Genomic DNA, 17,606 nt, shown 5'->3' on the forward strand with positions numbered 1-17,606 from the left:
ATGGGGGTCAACCAGAGAGGCCGAGATTGGGAAGCACCGTGCCCACTGAGGAGGAACATGGCTCTCTAACTGGCTCCTCTGTCGATGCTAGACAGTGGCAGTCTTTTGCTGCCTCTCATCTAACCCCTTTGCTGACATAGGAAAGTTTCCGTTGGCTTCTGAAGTTGTTATTTACCCAAGGTCAGAGAGGAAATCTCTTCTCCCCTTTTTTATTTTCAGTGAATCATAGGGATGGTATGAACCCATGGACAGGAGAAGTGTCTGATGGTTTGTGACAGGGCCAGACCGTAGTCACAGAAGCTGAATAAAGTTGTCAAGATGAGCAAGGAACATGGGTTTAGGCTTTGAAGCCTCCATGTCTTGAACTGAACTTCAGAAAGGTCTTCATGGCTAAAAGTGCACATGGAGCTCATGAAATCATACAAGTCAGTCCACTGTGGCTGAGAGTTTTAACCGCACACTTCCGAAGTAAAAGGGCTCAGCCCAGCGTCTGACTCAGAGAAGGTGCTCAGAATGTGTTAGCTGCATTTCTTTCTTTTAGGTGGTTCCTGGGCCTTTGTGACAAGTGCTCACTTGACAGGAGAGGTGGGACAAACATTTGCGTGAGCATGTGATGAACTGGTTGTGAGTTGTCTCGCTGCGCACGTTGCCTTTGCCTCTGGCGAGGAACTTAGCCCTACTTGTTTCCATGTCTGTAATACATAGGTATTGACAGTGCCCACTGCTTGGAGTTCTGCAGGGATTTTTTTTTAAGTAAAAAAATAAGAAAGAAGTAATATGTCACATAAAAGAGCCTGATATGGTCTTTTAAATATCCCTGCAAAAAACAAAACAAAACAAAAAAAACAGTGCATTTAAGGGACACGGGTAGAATGCTCCTGAGCAGAAATTCATGTTCTAATAACTGAGGAAGAGTAAAACAGCATTGATGAATTGGTGGCATGACTGTCTTCTAGGTTTTCTACATGTTGGAGAAAGGTAAACAGCACACTCATCCTGCAGCCTTGCAGATGATGAAAATGACCATGCCACCCTCGCCACCGCCGTTGGCTACAATTTGTGGTGTGCTGACTCCGAGCAAGGCATTCTGCTAGGCACTTTATATTTGTATCTTCTTTTACCATCACAAATATGCTGGGGTACTGTCCTCATTTTATAGACGTAGACACTGAAGCTTCACAGAAGTTATGTCCGTGAATTAAAATCAAGCAGCTGGTTAAGCGACAGATCTGGTGTTTGAACTCAGGTCCAGCCGACTCCAAGGACTGGGCTTCCCACCCAGGTACTTTTGCTCTCAGGCTGCCATTTAAAAACAGAGCATTAGGATCTCAGAGGCTTGTGATTTCCCCCACATTTGTCTATGTCACAGTAATAAGATGACAGAAGTACACGAAGAACTAGAGTATGGTGTCACTGCTGTGACTCATGATGTAGAGTGTTTTTACTCTGAGATCTTGTAATTTGGCATTATTTCCTTTAAACTGTGCTGTCTTGCCTGGCTATTGCTTTATTATTGAATAAATACTCTGAGCAAGGTCCCCAAACAGCTGTCAGAAATGTGGAAGTTACACGTGTTTCCTGGGGAAGGAGGTGGGTTGAAGGATGTGAGGCAAGGAGAAGACGACCAGATTGGTCAGGACCGTCAGGGTGAACCTGCTCCCTGTTCTTAGTAGCATTTGTCTCACTAACACAAACTACATTCTAATGGTGAAAACTGTAGAAGGCTGCAGCAATTTACTCAGTAGCGGCCTGTTTCCATATGAAAACTCCTTTCTTGGACTGTGGGGAATTAGAGAATGAGGTATGGAAGTCCTTGAAGGATAATTTTGGTGACTAGTGGTGTTCTTTTTTAATAATAGCTAGAATTTATTGACGGCTTAGTAGGAATAGTCCCTGTGTTAAGAACTGTGTAAACTTTTAAAATTCTCATAATGACTCTATGTATTATTATCCCCATTTTAAAGCAGAGGACGGGGACATAGAGAAATGAAGGAACGTGTCCAAGGTCATCCAATGAATAAGTGAAAGAGCTTGGATTTAACCCAGGCCTTAACCTCCACACTATGTGGCTTCTGCTTCCTTCTCACTGATGAAAATGAAAATACTTCTCTTAAGTACTTGGTTTGGGAATGAAAGTCAGGTGTGTAAATAACCTTGACTATGGGTAATTGGTTTCAGGCTCATCTCATCCTACTCTTGGCCCTCTCCCCATATTTACTCTGTATTTCGGTGTGTCTTCCTATACATCCTTATGCTTCCTCCTCCTTGCCTTGGAGCTTTTTCTCTTCTGTACGTGCCCTGTGACCCCTGCCCCACTCTTGCCCTCTGTTGCTTAGACCTGACTCTAGCTTCGTTTGCATTTATTTCTTTGGCTCTCTCTCTCATTCCCTCCTTCACTTCCCTTCCCAGTGCAATCATCCCTACTTAGCACTAGTATCAAAGTATGATGATGCAAGAAAGCCATGCAAGATGACCTTGGCAAGGGCCGGCCTGTGGCTCACTCGGGAGAGTGCGGTGCTGATAACACCAGGGCCACAGGTTCGGATCCTATATAGGGATGGCCGGTTAGCTCACTGGGTGAGCGTGGTGCTGACAACAAGATGACCTTGACAAGTTCAGATAATAATGTTTCCATACTATCCAGCCGGCGGTCTCAGAGGCAGCTTCGATCTGACAACCCTCCCTGAAACAGACGGAAACTGTTCTGTGACTGAGAGAACAAGGTGGAGGGTCTGGCTCAGAGTCAGTGTCAAGGTTGACTTAGCCTTCATTCCCTGAAGGACCCAGTACATTAGATTTTGTTTTGTTTTGTTTTGTCGTGGTAATTTTATTTCTTGGCTTGGAGGTTACACATCGTGGTAGAGATGACTTCATACCTAGAAAATTTTTTATTAAACATTTTACCAATTCTAGAGTATTTTACCATCTCTGGGATTTTAATATGATTTAATACATTTAGCTAAAATCTCCGCACTCATTAAAAATCTGTGGTTTGAGCATAACTACTGCCTAAACACTCTTGCTCTACACTACGTGCCTGAAGGTCCCCGAGGGTGGCTGGAAGTTTTGCATGATTTCCTTATACTCTCAGCCAAGGCATCTGTCTGATATCTTCTTCCATTGTTATGAAGTGTGATTCTCGTTGGCTGGGAAATCAACGTGTACAGCAGATCCCATAGTGCTCCGTTCCTTCCCTCTCTTTCTATTCTTCAGCTACACAGTTCTTCAAGTCTCTTTAAAATTCATGTTTGGCTCTCTGCCACCTCAGGACCTTTGCCTCCGCTGTCGCCCCAGAGTCTTCCCCCTGCTGACTCCTCCTAACCCTTATGATCCCAGCTTTAGCTTTATTTCCTCTGGGAAGCTCTCCCTGAAGCCTTGGCCAGGTTAGCTCCCTCTGAAGTTAAATGCTTCCGTGGGGCTCAACTTCCCTATTCTGACAGTCATCACATAAATAATTAGTTTTTGTAAATATAAATAAAGAGTACTCAATAAATATCAGTTTAATTAGTGAATTAATTCTCCCCAGGAGTCTGTTTTCTTAGAAGGAAAACCTTAGAAGCTGCATCAGTAGGTTGCACACGTTGCCATCTGAGCATGTCTTCCTTCCTCTATGGGCCACTGCAGTGGGTTGGAAAAGGCTCATGCCCTGTGGTTCTAACATATTTCCAAGGGTGCCTGAGGTGGACAACACAGATCTAGTTGTCCCCTCGGCTGTCTGGTTTGGACTCCTGCCCCTGGCCACCTACTCCCTGTGCTTACAAGATTTACACCTCCCCTTGAGACAGAAGTTTTGCTCTGTACCCCACCAAAGATGACTGTAAGAGGAGGTCATGTCCTGGCTTTTCTCCTTCCTGAGTTTAGATTATGTCACAATCTTAATCTTTCCATTTGGTTTCTGAAATTGCTTTTTTAGTCTTCACATTCAAGAATCATCTCTTGGAGTTAATACTTTTTTAAAAATTTATTTTATTTATTTATTTTTTTCTTTTCTGTAATGGTTTATCATTAAAAAATTAAACAATAATAATTACAATAAATGTATAATTTACAAAAGCCCTATATTTGTCCATAGGGTTTATACATATAAGCATTACAGTACATTCATTTGAAAAACTAAAATTAGGTATAAGAACATGAATTGATATGAAAGGATATTTATAGCCTGGATATACATGAAAAAGAAGTAACTATATAAATGAAGAGTCATAAGTTTATATAAATATAAGAAACATTAAATTCAAAATATTTTCTCTATGGTATTCCTGAATTTTTCACTAATTAAAAACTCTGTAATAAAATATCTTAGGGTCCATATAACAAGTATTAAGAGATTAAAGATTCCATTGCATTCTAAAATGTAGTCTTTGCTGGATTCAAAATGCTGCGTAATCATCTGTAGAAGTAGTGTGGGTAAACAGCAGGAGGCTTTAGCAGGAGTAAATCCTGACTGTGGGAGAATCCAACCTCTGTGTTCCTGACACACTGCCGTCCATCTGCATCTTCTTTGGCTGCATGGAGGGTGAAGACATAGAAGAAGTAATTTGCAAGTTTGCAGAGAGAGTCCCTGCTGATGCAGCAGCTAAGCCATGAGTGTTCTTTGGTCTAAATTTTTTTCTCCATGAAGGTCCTCTCCTAAATGCTTTTATCATCGTCTTCATCAAACCTTCTGTCAGTCCCCATGACCAAAAGGTTGTTAAATTCTCTTTCTAAGACAGCACGAGCCTGTGTATTCCGCGTTGGGATCCGTAACAATAGCGCCAGTGCGTTGAAGTCAAAGGTTTCATCTAAGGCCAGAAGGGCACCGTGAACGCCACTCCCTAAAAGATTGTTTGCATATGCTTTAAGGCCAATTGACAGGATCCAGCGAATCACTCGATCATTGCTCCAAACAAGCACATCTTTTACTTCATTCTGACTTTCTTCTCTTTTTCTTTCCAGTTCTTTTCGGTCATAGTTTAATCTTCTCAGGCACATCATTCCACACTGGAAACTGTTTCTGTGGAAACCGTCGACCATTTTCAGCTGCCCGCGGAGGTCCTTCTTGGTCAGGTGGTCCAGCATCCTGGCGTCCACCAGGCACTGCATGAAGTAGCTGCAGTACTGAGGGAGGCCCAGGCTGGGCAGCCACTCGTTCCCAATCCACTCGTGGTTCATGTCCCCATATGCGAGTGTCGTTCGTGACGTGGGAGGGGCAGACGGGCTGGTAAGAGACATGATCTCTTGGATGGCCAGCCTCAGCTTCAGCCTATGCAGGGGGTTGCTGATGCCGATCTCACGCTTCATCTCGGTGTCCGACAGGGTTGACATGATGGCCCCGCTCTTCACGTTGGCTCGGCAGGCAGCCACATACCAGGCGGGCATCCCCACCCAGAGCTCCAACCACACAACTACGGTCGGCCCATCCCACTGGGCAAAAGGCAAACCTTGTCTTCGGGCTTCATCGAGCAATTCATGCTTTTTTGGAAGTTTACGACTTTTTTCAGCCTGTCCTCCCAATTTGCTTAGTGACAACGCATCTTGAGATGCATTATCTGTCTCTGAAATACCAGGGTGTCCTAATGATTCTTTGCCAGCTTGACCAGGTCGGCCCTTTTCTTTCTTGCCAAACAAGCGGCTGATAGAGGACTTGATGCCCTTCTTCTTTGGGGCTTTGTGGCGCGAGTCCTGGCTGCTGTTACTACTGCTGGGATTGCTCACGGGACCGTCCTGGGAGCCTGTCGAGTTTCTCACATCCATGGCGTCCTCATCTTCACCATCAGACACATCGACATTGCTCTCAAAAGCTTGTGCTGCATTTGCTAAGACACTAGCCTGTTGGGCACGTTCCCAATCCTCTTCATAAAGAGTTTGTACCTTGGAAGGCTCATCCTGTAGAGCAGCTAGGCGGCCTTTCTGGGGGCGCCGCAACACTGCACTGGTGCTGTAGGAATCTGTGTGACTGTCTGCCACAGGGCACCTGAAATCTGGGACACTGCCCAAGTGGGGTCGGCCATGATGAAGTGAAGCACCTCTTAGTCTCATTTGGTCTAGTTCAGCCCTCAATGCTTCAATGATTAAGACGAGCTGATCCTTATCATGTTGTGTATCTTCCAATTGGTTTTTTGCATTTTCAACTTCTCCTAACAGAGAATTCTTTTCTTCTAGAGCAGCCATTCTCTCTTTCAGATGAAGCTGGAGCCTCTCATTAGATTCTGAAAGAAGCTTGTCAACAGTGTCTGATAAACGTCTATTATGCTCTTCATTCATTTTTTCTCTCTGCCTTGCCCGCTGCAGTTCTTGGTTCTTTTCCTCCAGCTGCGCCTCCATCTGTCTTAACCTTTCTTCAGTGTTGCCCTGTCTCTCTTCAGCCTTCGAGAGCGCTGCCACCCTCTGCGCCAGCTCCGCCTCCACCTCCGGGAGTGTCTTGGCTTTCCTCATGGTCTGCTGCAGCTTTTGCTCCACTAATTCCAGCCGTTCCTGTAACTGGCGGTTTTTATCCTCAGTCTGTCGATGCATAGAATCTTTGTTTGCAATTTCATTTTCAAGTTTATCATTGAGGTCATGCACAGACATGGCTTCACGCTGTGCAGCGAGGGAGCATTTTTCAAGAGTAGTGATTCTCTCTTCCATGTCTTCCTTTTGGACCATGGCTTCTCGAATGTCCCATTGCAATTTCGTGTTCATCTCCTCAGATTTGATCAAGTCTTCCCTGGCCATGTAGAGATCTTCCTCCAGCTCTGCCACGTGACTGATTCTCTCTGCCATGTCTTCCATTAGGGCCATGGCTTCACGCATGTCCCATTGCAATTTCGTGTTCATCTCCTCAGATTTGATCAAGTCTTCCCTGGCTGTGAAGAGATCTTCCTCCAGCTCTGCCACGTGACTGATTCTCTCTTCCTTGTCTTCGTTTTGGGCCATGGCTTCACGAATGTCCCTTTGCAATTTCAAGTTCATCTCCTCAGATTTGATCAAGTCTTCCCTGGCCGTGTAGAGATCTTCCTCCAGCTCTGCCTTGTGACTGGAGAGGGCGGCCAGTTGCTCTTTCATTTGGCTCTGCTCCCTCAATTGCTTGTCTATGACTTCCTGGAGCTCTATTACTTTAGCAAGGTCCTCCTCGTGGCTTAACGAACCATCAGAAGATCTCTTTCCATTCGTGCTCGGGGTATTTTCTTGTTCATGGTTCATGTCAAGTGCTCCATCTGTTAGTGTTTTTTTCTGCTTATTCTGTTCTTTAAGAATCTTTAGCTCTTCGTGTGTGGCACCTAATTCTTCTTCTAACAAACCACACCTTTCAAGTGCTACTCGTAATCTCTCTCTCAGCTTTTCATCCAGAGTTTTGTGGTGCTCAAACAACGACTTCAGTGCTTTGAGCACTTCGACTTCGCTGGACACACCTGCTGGGGACTGTGCCTGTCTCTTCACCACGGTCATCCTGAGAGACCTCTCGTGCCTAGAGACAAGGCATTCCAAATGTTCTAAAAGCAGCCTGGTGTTGTTCCTTTCTGCCTTCAGTTCAGCAATTTCTTCTTCCCTTTCAAGGAGCTCCTCCCTGTACACATTCCGTTCCTTCATAAGTGCAGCAAACTCCTGTGGAAGTGCAGTTTTGAGCTGTCTCTGCAAGGAATCTCTTTCATGACCAACTTCGTGTAATTTCCCCTGGGTTAATGCCAGCATTTCTTGAGTCTCTCTAAGAGTGTCAAGAAGTCGGTCCCTTTCTTCTAGCATGGAGATGATCAACTGTTCTATATGTGAATCTGCGTCTGCCTGTGAAGGGGAGCTGGATGCATGGCTCCCACTTCCTCCTGGGGAGCCTTCGGCTTCACTGATGGTTGGCATCACCTCACGCATCATCTGCAAATGAAAGACCCAGACTAGAATCATTAAGAGCAGAATACAGGTACCCATAAATCTGCAATTTCATAAGTATCTGCAGCTAATAAATGAAAGGTTCACAGCCTCTCTATTCTCAGATCTGTTACTCTTTGTATGCAGATAAGTTGGGGAAGCATCCACCGGCAAATACTAAGTGCAGGAACACACACCATGAAGATACTCACAGGGACAATAACCCTGTGAAGGGGTCAAGGCCAGAGGACTGCCCCTCACATAAAGAGCAAACCCAGCAGTATTTTGTTCGCAAAGCTGTACTTTTTAGTTGTTGAGAACAAGTGTGCTTCAGGTACCTATTTTTCCAACTTCCCGGTGGGGGGAGAGCAAGTCAAACACACACGCCACCCAGTCACTTTTCAGGAAAAGCATAGAAGGAGCACAGAGCCAGCAGCACTGACAGGTACAGAACCCATCAGGCATCTTATAGGAATGTGTGCAGTCAGCTCCTGGGAAGGACTGACGGCTCCCTGAAATCTTGGGCTGGATTTGGTGAGCACGAAAGGAACGGGACTCGTGAAGGGTTGGGAGAGGTTTCTCCAGTGGTTGGTCAGTCAACCTAACTTACCTCAGTTTCCAGCCCAAAGTCAAATTCCACGATGGAAATAGAGCCAGCAGGTCCGGACAGCCGGGGACGGCTAGGAGGGAAGGAAAAGTGATAGGTGAGTCGATGAGAGGTGATGAAGTGTCGCCAACACACAGACGGGGCGAGGGCAAGGGGGCCGCTCCCGAGGGTCCAGGCCACAGTCCGGGCACGGCGGACCCCCGGCGCCCCTCACGGTGAGGCTGACTCCCGGCCCAGCCGCGTCCCGCTCTCTGCGCCCGAATCAGGTGCTGCAGAAGCCGCGGCCACCACGGCACTGACGAGGCACTGACAACCGTTTCCAAGGAGCCTGCTCCAGCTGGGGTTCTAGAACCCACGGTGGGTCCCGGCTCGTGAGGTCGGGGGAAGGGCGGCGCATAGCCCCGAGAGCACGTCCCTTCGGCCCCAGTCACTAAGGCTGGCCCGCGGCCGGACACTGGAAGAGCCTCTTGGAGTTAATAGTATAATTTGATGTCTTTGCATTGATCTGTCCCAGGGAGGATGCCTCAGCATGTGTGTGCATATGTGCCCACTTGTGTGCATGATCTGTGCATGCATATGCATGTGTGTGCCCATACGTGTGCATATGTGCGTGCATGGGTGCCATACATGTGCACTCAGCATTTGTTCACGGCGATTATCATCTTCCAGCGGGCCTGGTGCCGTATGCGTTGCAGCACACTTTGTATTCTATGTCATTTTTCCTATGATAGGTAGCAAATTCTTTGAGTTGATTTCCATGAGTGCTGATTGATTTTCACCAAACCACTTTACCTCTTTCAGTCTCTTCCTTTTGTGACTTTTGGCAGGTAGTTGCAGACTTAACTATTGTCTCTCTCTCCAGGTGCCTCAAAATGTCCTTATTGTCATTGTGTCATTTGAAATCACAGCTAATCAGTCAGGTGGATGAAGGCAGGTATTTTTATGTCTCTTCTCACGATAGGGGTCAGTGGCGTTAGCGGACCTTTCCCGGTTCCCGCAGTTCACAGGTGGCACAGCTAGGATGAGAAGTCAGGTTTTCCTCCTGCAAGCCTCCTTTCCTGTTCTGTGCACAGAGAGGTGTCTGTAACACACAGTTCAGTGACAAACCCATGCTGACTCGTATGTACATGGCAGGTGTGTTTAAATATGTACACACATCCACAGAAAGGTCTAGAAGAACATACTCCAAACTGTTGAAAAAAAGTCACAGGATGGATTAGAATGAAGGAGGAGTAGATATTTTGCTTTTTTAGTTTATGTTCATTTGTAAGATTTACTTTTTTTGCAATAAATAATGAGTTTCATCATTTTAAAATGAATAATTATGAGCAGTGAAGGAGTAAATGGTGTATTAGTGTCATTGGTTTCTGTCTATAATTTTGTGTTTCTCTCTGGGTGTTCTTTTCAGTTAGGAAACGCTGAGGGGTCATTAGGTTGTTTGTCTCATTGTTAGGCTGACGTCCTTATTGACTGTCACTGTGTCATGTGAATGATCATTTCTCCATGTCTGTTTTTCCATCAGTGTCATCGGGAGAGTATCTTCTCACTGAAATATTAAGAAATGTTAAGCGAACAGGGATATTAATTAGATTAATTCATTCCTATTTGAGAAGTGCAAAACTTCTTCCAGAAGTCCTGGAAGAGTCAAGCTGCTAGGGGCTGGCTGGGTAGCTCACTTGTTAGAGCACAGTATTATAACACCAAAGTCAAGGGTTCCGATCCCGTACTGATCAGCTGCTTAAATAAAGGAGTCAGAGAGTCAACCTGCCGTATGCAAATGTCAGGCTTTCCTGTGTTCTAGGCTGTCACTCCACCTGTGTGCACCACTGATCTGGGCTCAACGTTTGTCAGGAAGGACGGGAACGTAGTCACAGAAAAAAAAATATTTTTTATAAAAATGAAATATGTAAATACCACTTCATCATTTTCTTCTTTAATTCATGATATTTGGTTTTGTAAAAGAAAGAAGAAACGATGATTGCTTATGTGTGGGCCCTCAAAAAATAAATGTCCATTGATTTCATTTTTACTTACGTTTTCAATTAATCCCAGAATCCAGATTAATTTCTTCTAGCTTTCTGGAAGGGAATGAAATTTTTGTTTATAATTTTATGTAATCTGGACTAAAGATATGGAGAGTATTGAGTTATTTCTATGATTTTAATGGTTTTGTGTCATCTACTCTATTTTTATTTATTTATTTATTTATTTTAAAGGTGACCGGTAAGGGGATCTTAACCCTTGACTTGGTCTTGTCAGCACCACACTCTCCCAAGTGAGCCACGGGCCGGCCTTGTGTCATCTACTTTAGGTGTAGATAATTGAATATTATAGTTCCAAATGCCTTAATGTCTGCATTAGTGAAACAGTGATGTACACAGTAGTGAAAACAGTTATTAACACATTTATTTTCCTTCTATTTGTACTTCAGTTCCAAAAGTTCAGCATTTAATTGGCTTTAGTTGTATTTATGCCTCGATCACAGTTCTGCTCCTTGGTATGAGACCGAGACGGGAAAGTGAGACACAGCTGTGAAAGCCCAGCCTAAGTCTCACATAGAGGGATAAGAACTTTTAGTTTAGTTATAGTTTTTAAATTAAATAAACAATTTGTTTGAAGTATAACTTGATAATGATAATTTTAAAATTTGCTAAAAGATTTTTCTAGCTGAAAGATTTTTGGTCAGTTAGGTCTTTAGCTACGACGAGGTGTTGTGTTTCTGTCCATAGAACATGTGTGGGTTAACACGTGGTCCCTGTCATCTTTTCCAGCCATCCTCAGCGAATGTGCCTGGGCTGTGGGGTGGGTGGCTGCTGATGAGGCCGCTATTCTTCTGCACAGGACACAGCCCAGCATGTGCCCGGTTCAGGAGTGTCCGTAGAGTCTTCTTTGAATATAAAGCATAGAATAATAATCGCACTCCAAATATGTTATCCTCTTTACCTTTCAGCTGGTTGTCTCTTCCCTTGAGTGAGGCGCTGCCCCTAACCTAAGACAACACACTTGTGTTATCAGTAACGTGTCTAGAGGGAGCTGTACACACACAAGGACTCTGTCTCTTTCACCCTGGGACCCGGGCCCTTGTTTCACCCAAAGTGAACTCTGCAGGTGACCTGTAGAGACATCGGAGGAAATCACCTTCACAGTGGTTTTCCTTATCAAGATTTTTCCTTTATTTTTTAGAGATGTAACTTTTCTACCCTACTGTTTCTCTCTCCTCATTGTAATTTGAGAAACAAAAGGATTTTGTTTATATTCAATGTTCTTTTCTCTTTATTTTTTATTTGCTTTATTGAAAGTTAATTGATTATATATACATATTTGTGGGGGACAGAGTTGACTATCAATATTTGTGTATAATATGTGATGGCCAAATCAGGATAATTAGCTTATTCATCATTACAATAATAAACAAAAGGATAATTTTAAGGGGACATTTTGGTACCCGTTCGTCCTCGAGATACCAACACAAATGTCACCTCCCCAGCAAACCTGGCCCAATGGTCTTTCTCAGCAGAATCAGGTTCTCTGGGGTCCTACAGGTCATATTGTTCCAGTCTCTGAAAGAAAGCCACCCTGTTTGGCAGCTACCTGCCTACATGGCTCTTTCACCAGACCATGGATCCCACAGCAGTGGGGACTTTACCTAGTCCTCTGAGTGTCTCAGTGCCCAGCACAAGGCCTGAAACAAGACAGTGCTCACAACATGGTTTTTTGAGATTTGGGAGAAGCTTGATCCAAAATTCAAGAGGTCACTGAGGCCAACATGACTTCTCTTTTTTTGTTGCGTTTCCCAGGAAAAGGATATTTGGCCTTGGACCATCATCTCAGTATCTTTTGATGAATGGATAGTCGGACCTATAGCACAAAATGTAAGATGAACAACTCCCTCAACATCTTCCCCCTGGGGACAACTCTGTCGTTCTGTACCCTAGAATCCTTTTCAACTTACCCACCAGTACCCATCACTCTAAAATAATCCTTACTGCACAGGAAGGGCAGTAACCACCCTCCCTCACTTGCCAGGAGGATCACATAGCAGTGACGGTCATCTTTGGCCTTTGACATCCTTGGTCCAGTGCAGACCTGGAAATCCTAGCAGTGCAGGGCATTGATCGGTGTTTGAGGAACCAATGAACAATCACAGCTTTGAGCTAAGTATTTTTTAAAAATTTTTTTATTTTTCACAAAGAGCTTCAGAATGTAAGCAACTAATCACTTCCCCACCCCAAAACAGCACAGCAAGACAGACAATGCAGGGTATTAGGACAGCAGCTCTTTCTTGTTTTCTAGAGTTCCTACAGCAGGCCTGAGTGAACCCAAAGCAAGGCCCGTGTGGTGTGTCTTCTGCAAACTGCAGGTGCTCAGTCCACACAGCAGCACCAGCACTGCTAAAGTTTGGGGCATCTGTCCAGAATATCCCACCTTGGATCTCAAGAGGAATCCAGACGGGGTTTATTCTCCAGAGGCGGAGAGCAGGCACCAGGGCCAGAGGTGAAGGCCTCTGTACTGAAGGCCTCATGTGACACCACAAAGGTTAAATGTCTTGGCATAAGACTAGAAAGGAAGCAGGATGAATGATGAGGTTAAGGAACCTCTGGATTGCTGAAGAGATGGCTTTTTGAAAGAAGTGCTAGATCTGCAGCTCACAATGTTCACAAGAAAAGAACGTTGCTTGGGATTCCAGACCTGAGCAGGGAGAAGCAAAAGCTGGGCTAACAGAGTCAGAACATCATTCACAGTAGAACAATCCTGATCGAAAATTCTAGTATTTAAGTCCAATGTCTTTTAAGAGTGCGAATTCTTAAACCCATCAGACCAGCACCCACAGACACCTCCCACCCCATTAAAAAATTTACAGACATGCACACTTGCACACACTCAAATATGAAAACAAAATACAAAAACCCAAGGAAATCTTAAGAATGACCATTTTTCACCAGCTTCCCAGATGCCCTTTCTTTTTTTCTAGAAGGCAAGAGTCAAGCTCGGACAGCTATGTCTAAGCAGTAAAAATCGGAGTCGGACGAAACCCCTTTCCTCAGCCTGCTGGCTTATTAGTCAGTGTAGAAGACTTTCAGCAACGTCAGGGAGGGAGGCCGAGGCTGGTGTCCTGCGGAAGGCAAGCTGCAGTGTCGTCCTGAGACCAGGCGGCCTTCCCCCGGGCAGCACTAAGCCTGTACACACAGTAGCCCCACCCACATTTTATTCTTTAAAAATATTCTGTTATTCATACATATGATATTAAAAATTGAATTCCCCTATTCGTCCCTTTATATTAGAATTTTTAGATGAACCTAAAAATTTAAATGTAAAATATGAAACTGTAAAAGTACTGTAAAAACTACGGGTAAGTGTGTTTATAATCTTAGATTGCAAAATGTCTTCCTCATAATGCTGCAAAATCCATTGACATAAAAAAATGAATGAGTAAATTTGACTACATAAAAATCTAAAATCTCTGCATGGAAAAAAACAGACCACCATAAATTAAGTTAAAAGACAAATATCAAATTGACGATAATATTTGCAACACAAATAAAGTTAATATAACTAATATAAAAAGATCCTTCATAATATGTAAGGAAAGAACTAACTTTTCAATTGAAAAATGGACCAAGTTTGTGACAGAAAAGAAAAAATACAAAAGGCCAGTCAACATACAAAAAGATATTCTACTTCTGAGTAATGAAATAAACCACACCAAGAAAAGAAAAAAAAAAAAAAACCACTACAAAAGAAGCCAAACAAAACATTTTTTGCCTCTCAAATTGGGCAGGAACAGGCATCTGTCTCATGTTATAATGAGAAATGTCAAACTGAAACAATTTTTCTCTACGGGTATATCAAAAACTTAAATGAGCATACCCTTTGCCCTTGCAGTCCCACTTCTGGGAATTTGCCATAAGGAGATAATTGGACAAGTGTGCAGTTTTCAAGGGTCTTTGTAACTCATGACACACACATGGAGTAGAGCCATTAAAGATTAAGTTTCTCTATCTATAAGGAAAGAGGTCTGCTACATATTATTAAGTAAAAAGAGTAAAGGAATTTTACACAGCATATCTTGTTTGTAAATTTTATTTGTGTAAAACTCTGTGCAAGTGCATAAAAGAATGTTTGGAAGGCTGTTTAACAACACATTAAAAATGGCAATCTCAAGGACATTGTTGGAGGAGGGGGGAGGGAGAAGGGAGGGAGGTATTGGTGATGGGGAGCAATAATCAGCCACAATGTATATTGACAAAATAAAATTTTTTAAAAAAATGGCAATCTCTGTACTGTAGAGTTTCAGGTGGTCCTTAATTTCTTCTCTGTACTTTTCTGTATGACTTGAATCTTTTACTGTTAGTGTTTCTCATTCAATACAACTATTTATTTTGATAAATATAATTTCAGTGTTGCCTTCATTATGAAGGCCTTCAGCAGTGTTTTCAGGGCAATGTGAAATCTATCCCAGAGGAGAAAGCTCTGTCTGTTACTGGAAATAGCCCCAGGGCAACAAGGATCTGACTGACAGACATGTTTGCCCAGGTAAACAGATGGAGTCTGATCACTGGAGCTTGTTGGTTTCATTTGAAATCTAGCATTTTGTTTCAGTTTGTGACACGCTCACTGACTACCTGACGTGACTTAGGCACTGTGCCAGGCACTGAGGCTGTAAAGATCGGTTAAACCTGGTCCTTGCCTTTAGGAGCCTGATAAAGATGAACAGATGGGCATCTCAGCAGAAAATGTCAGTGTCATATAATGATAATGTAGAAGGGTCTCTTAGTCCAGGAGTAGAATACTGGTAAAGAGGATGATTAAGGTCTCAGCTGAGTCTTAAAACATGAATAACAGACAAAGGCACTCAGCTGGGGCAAGAGTTTTAGGCTTAGACACAGTGAGAACAAAGGCTCAGAGGAGCAGTGTGTTTGAGCTGTGTTGAGGGGAGATGGGGAAGCTTTACCAGACCAGGGGGAAATAACTTTGGGAAATCTCACATTAGGTCAGTCTTAAATATTTGGAAACTTTGCACTGTAATTTTTTCAAAACACCCAAGAGCTCACACAGACGGTCAAGAATAATATTAAGAATCTGGAAGATGGCTAAACATTTAGAAAATCCTGGACAGATAGTCTAGAAGATTTGAAGCTAATTCTTTAAGCCATCCAAAGGGTCATCCTCACCAAGGGTACATTATTATGGTCACTGAAGTAATAATACCAGAACACGCCTTGCATATGTGTTGAGACTGTATTATCATTAAAGCATGCTAGAGCCAGCTGAGACAGGGTATGATGGTGTGGGGTTTGTCACATATGGGATTAGAATGTGACTGTTGTTTATTATTATTGCACATTGATGGTGTCTCCAACGTAGATTCCGTATGCAGCCTATGCATCATATGTCACACGTAGATATTGTTCATGTGTGGTAAGATGAGAAATACAAAACCATGGCTATAGTTTCTGCTGCGAGGGGCAAGGAGGCTCTTATTGCTGCAGGTTAGCCTTGAGTCTTTGGTCCAGTGTTTAGAGGGAAGGATTGGGACACAGTGGGGGTTAACAGTGGCACGTCCATCCCCATGGGACAGAGCAGAAGCAGTTTCTACCGTTCACTCATTCATCCTTCCCTGAGCACTTTTCAGCTGTGAAATATTTCCAGTTGAGTAGCTCGTGATCATTAGTTGGTGTATCACAGTTTGTGTTTCTGATAACAACATTCTTAACAGGGAGGAAAATTGCTCCATTCAATTAGGTACTCTTAGGGTAATAATCCTCAGTCAGGGGTTGTTGATTGGCCAGCTACAAGGTTAGAATGGTTCCAGTGGAATGAGTGTTTATAAACAGGCACTGTGTGCTTATGGATGGTGGATACAAAAGAAAGAGAATCAGGTGTCCTGCCTTCAAAGAGTTTACACTGATTTAGACAACAGTTATGCACAGGAAATCATTCAGCAAGAAATTGGGACCTGAGAAGATGTAGCAAAGTGCTGCATCATGCACAAAATGTCCACGAGTGTCATGGTGCTATGTTCTGAATGTTTGTGTCGCCCCAAAATGGATATGTTGAAACCTAATACCAATCATGGCATTAGGAGGTGATGCCTTTTGGGAGGTGTTTAGATGCCCTTATAAAAGAGGCCCCAGAGATCTGCCTTGCCCCTTCCACCAAGTGAGGACACAGACAGAAGGCCCCGTCTGTGAGAAAGCAGAACCTCACCAGATGCTGAACCTACCAGCACACTGATCTTGGACTTCCAGCCTCCAGAACTGTGAAAAATAAATTTCTGTTGTTTAAAGCTGGTTCTGTACACGAGTGATTATGTACCTTTGTGTATCAGATAATTAATCCTAAACTCCCTAGATTTTGGGGATAAGAAGACAGCAAGCGGTGTACTAGAGTTCGTTTACCTTTTGAGAATATTTCTATTTCTTAGCTTCATCGCATTAAAACACTCTGATGTTAAGTGGAAAAAAACTAGTTTATGGTATTTTGTTATAACAGCCAAATTGTCTAAGACACGTAGGCAATGGAGAAAAATGTAGGCCTACTTTAGAGGTAGGGGGAAGAGTAAAATGAGATGAGAAAAAAGACATTTCCTGCTTAAAGAAAATCTAGGCACAATTCAGTGAATCATCATTATTTTATGATCACTGACTGCAGATTCCTTGAAGATAATGTGTATAATTTAATGACACATCACCAGTGCCTAACATAGTGCCAGCATATAAGTTGTTCGATAATTAATGAACTGATATTAATAATGCCGATAGCTGTTATTTACCAGCTATTTGCTATTGTGCCCATTTATAGGGGGAGGGAGTGGAGGCTGTGAGAAGTCAAGTAACCCGCCTCAGTAATACGTTTACACAGGTGATACGTTTACACAGGTAATACGTTACAGAGTCGGGCTGGGAACTCAGCTGTGTCTGATTTCAAAACATTGGTGAATTAGTGTGCTTTTGAAAGAGGAGGCAAAGAAGGCACTCTTAGGCATAGTAAGGAATAAGAGATTTTTAAAATATGTACAAGATACAGTCCTCCTTTCCAGGAACTTTGAGTCTAATGGAAGAACAAAGCCTCAGATCACCTACCTTTTCCTTTCTCAGCCAGATTGCCAATGCTGATTTATTGAGCCCTGCTGTCTGCAAGACCTTTGGCCCTAGCCAGCACTGTGTGCACTGCA

At 43.4% G+C, this 17,606-nt stretch overlaps 2 protein-coding genes across 4 annotated transcripts in view; one reads left to right on the forward strand and one right to left on the reverse strand.

Annotated features, from left to right (window-relative positions):
* C8H1orf21 (chromosome 8 C1orf21 homolog) overlaps positions 1 to 17,606 on the forward strand; it is a 223,953-nt gene that overhangs the window by 86,011 nt on the left and 120,336 nt on the right. The gene's annotated exons all lie outside the window — the stretch shown is intronic.
* On the reverse strand, positions 4,428 to 7,830 carry LOC134383840 (liprin-alpha-1-like). Its single transcript, XM_063105300.1, is given in 3 exon segments — positions 4,428 to 4,637; positions 4,639 to 6,639; positions 6,910 to 7,830. Coding segments are annotated over 3 exon segments (3,132 nt in total).

This window comes from Cynocephalus volans, chromosome 8, assembly GCF_027409185.1.
Source record: "Cynocephalus volans isolate mCynVol1 chromosome 8, mCynVol1.pri, whole genome shotgun sequence".
NCBI classification, from domain to species: Eukaryota; Metazoa; Chordata; class Mammalia; order Dermoptera; family Cynocephalidae; genus Cynocephalus; species Cynocephalus volans.